General features: G+C 41.9%; 1 protein-coding gene across 1 annotated transcript in view; it reads right to left on the bottom strand.

Annotated features, from left to right (window-relative positions):
- SHISA5 (shisa family member 5) overlaps positions 1-1,317 on the bottom strand; it is a 22,322-nt gene extending 21,005 nt beyond the window's left edge. The window contains exons 1-2 of the mRNA XM_010569236.1: positions 1,159-1,317; positions 714-773 (exon numbers count right to left, since the gene is read on the bottom strand). Of these exons, the coding sequence (XP_010567538.1) occupies positions 714-773; positions 1,159-1,238 (140 nt within the window). The 5' untranslated portion in view covers positions 1,239-1,317. The remainder of the gene's footprint in view (positions 1-713; positions 774-1,158) is intronic.
- Positions 1,318-3,223: the final 1,906 nt, after the last annotated feature.

The following is a 3,223-nucleotide window of genomic DNA, read 5'->3' as shown; positions in this document are numbered from 1 at the left end:
GCCCGGCTCCGCCCCCCCGCTGGCGTCACGCCGCTCGCCCCGCCCTTAAAGGCCGCCGCAGCGACGGCCGCGGGCTGCCGCGCGCCTTCCGCCGTGCGCCCGCCCCCGCCGAGGGTCCGAGTTCCCCCTTTTCTGTGACCCCCCGGAGGAATTAATTATTCAAACTTCTGCACGCATATGGAATATTCATAGCTCAGAATTAACCCCTGTCCTCTCTTTGTCGTCTTCCACGCTATGAAAAATAGAAGCGTTGTACAGCAGGACTCTTGTAATCACCAATTTAATGCATGGCCTTAATTTATTTCCCCTGAGACTGAAATAGTTTTTATCAGTATTTCTTGTTCTAAGCGAAAAAGATGCTAAAAAGCAAGGAAATACCTCAAACAAAAGCAGCTTCTCTTATGGACTTCATCTGCCAGTATCGAAGGGTACAGAGCAAGTGCACTGATGCTTTAGAGGACAACCTCCCGTTCCGTGGTGAGAACAGACTATTACGTACAGCGATCGTTACGGTCTAAACAGCACAATCTAACCTCCCCTGCATGTCTCTGCTTCTTCAGATATTCCAACACGTACACGGAGTTTGAGTGCTCCGCGTTCTTAACGCACAAATAAGTATTTCTATTTCCATATTCTACTGGCATGTATTGATTACACAATGAAGAACTTCTAAATAAATACCATTTTAAAAGCTGAGGCTTTGCATGGCTTACCTGGAGCCAGAAGAAATGTAATCATCAGGGTCCGAAAAAACATGCATGTAATTTATGTTGCTTGAGTCAGAGGTCCTGTAGTAAGAGAATTCATCTCAAAAATGGAATTTACGACTTATTCAAGTACCTGGCTAACTTCCAAATGCTTATGAAAGGTACTGTAAGCTACAAAGAGAAAGAGATTAATTTTTTCATCCTCAAAGAAAAACTGAATAGGGTAAAAGTATCTGAAAATGCTCAAGAAAACACACACCAGTTCATGCATCAATTTGTCACCTCATTGCTCCCATTTTACAGGTAAGTTACATACATTAACATAGGTACCCGACAGAGCCAGATACAGAGCTGGAAGGTCCCTTTCTAAGTTTCTAACCATTAAACTGTGTATTTTTGTCATGTGATGATAGAATGATAACCTGCTGTATACATTCAGTTTGCCTCATACCTTTCATCAAGCAGATTACACTGAAATTGTTGTTCTTCATCAAATTTTAAGAACGTGTTAGAGCAACAGTATCGACGCATGCAATCTCCACAGCAGAAGCTGGGACAGGATTTTGCAGGTTGTGCCTTGCCATGACGATCAATATATGCCTGACAATCCTCACCCAAAACTGAAAAAAGTTAAAATCCAATGGTTAGTAACTAAAGAAATAATCATATAAAGTCTCTTTCTCATACTGACCAGCTCACCTAGGTTAACGTTTAAATATGTTCCAAGCATTTTGGTTAGGTCTTACAAATCAATTATTTCCAAATACTTACTCCTCGCACACAAAGTATCCTGTCTTTGTCAAGTAGCTCTTCCCAACTGTTCACACATACGTGAAGGATGAAACTGCATGCAAATATACTTACGAGATGCTCTGTGTGGTGATACTCTCTTCACCACATCTGCTAGTAGCTACTAAATTAAAGACTCAAAGAGCAATGTGACTAGCCGGATATGTTAAAAATCCCACACAAGCCCCAAGATCAGCTAGAAGAAAATGTTAAATCTTCCTAGATATTTGACTTGATGCAAAAGATGTAACACTACCACATTCACTGTAGATTTCGATTTCCATGTGACTTGGTTCTTTCTACCTGTTGCTTTGCTTACTTCATGGAAAATCCTAATCCTGCTAATCCCTGGCATAAAACAGAGGTTCCTAGGACTAAAAATCGGTCAAGTGGCATCTTCCCACTGCAAGCATCAACCGGTGTGGCTACAATGGAAAGGAAATGGAGATGTTAATGTACTAGGATGGATCTCTTAGGGGACATCCCATGCTTTTTCAGCATTGCATTGGGCTGATACATTCCTTAACATACTGGCTGTTTTCTCTCTCTTTGCCATCTCAGGCCTGAATAACTGCAACGTAAGAACGACACATTAAAAGCTTCCAACTGTCACATAAAAATACTTCTCAAAGCTTAAGCAAAAAGCATTTCCGTAGAAGAATCTTTAGCAAGAGTATCATTACAGTTTTCAGCGATAAATGCTGCAGTCAGCTGGTTTCTATTCCTCATTTTCCTTCCTATCACATATCCCATGAACAAGACACACCCTGACATGTTGCTCCTAAACCACGCTCCATCCGAGAAGCTCAAATTACTTCAGGTGTAGTTGTTCAGAAAAAGCAAACAAAAAGAGGCAAAGACAACAAATCATGGTCCTTCAGAAAAAAAGTAAGGGGTATTTCCTGGACTATTTAAACTGATTTTGCCATTTGAAAAATCAGTCTTGACTCTCTGGCACCAAGACATACCTGAATATTTCAGCAACATTAAAAAGAAAAAAAAAAAATGCTCTAAGGGGTTAAATGTGGAGGTTCATTAAACACAAGCAAAGAGGAACTTCTCCTGTACCAACACCACAGTACTTCTACTAATGTGTTTATGCATGCTTATGCCTGGTTCACCAAATTTTCCCTCTGCAGACATGTAATGTCACCTGACAACCCTCTCCTTCCTGTATCACCAATAAGGAACTGATAGGTAGCTAAACCGAATCCAAAATACCTTGTGAAATTACAAACAAAACAAGGCAACCAACAAAATTACTCCATCTCACAATTGTGCTACTGCAGCACAATAAAGTAACAACGGAAACCAAAGGTCTAGGCCAGTTCTCAGGTGGCTGAGCTAAGCCAACAAGCACCAAGCACACCAAAAGAGAAGAATCTGGCTCCTCTACTTTGTTCCTCTCTTCTTCCATCTGCTATGGCACCCACGAGACTCTTCCTCAACTGATTCAATTCCCCAGCTGATCAGCAGATCAACTAGGGGCTTGTGGGACCTTTTCCCCGGTTGGTTTTCTGCTGAGTTAATAATTTGAATCACCTCAGAACAGGTCCAGTGTACACCCAACCCAGCACAACACAAGAGCTGAGCCTGAGGGAGGCAGAAATGACCTCCTGGTTTGGTATGCCTGCTGCTGAGGGGTTCACCCTATCCTGCAAAACAGCAGCCTGATGATTTCACACAATCAGTACCGTAAAAACCCTTTTAACAAACTGATCAAGTTC

Source organism: Haliaeetus leucocephalus, unplaced genomic scaffold (assembly GCF_000737465.1).
Source record: "Haliaeetus leucocephalus isolate CR32 unplaced genomic scaffold, Haliaeetus_leucocephalus-4.0 Scaffold265, whole genome shotgun sequence".
NCBI lineage: Eukaryota > Metazoa > Chordata > Aves > Accipitriformes > Accipitridae > Haliaeetus > Haliaeetus leucocephalus.
This window is presented reverse-complemented; position numbering and strand designations above follow the sequence as displayed.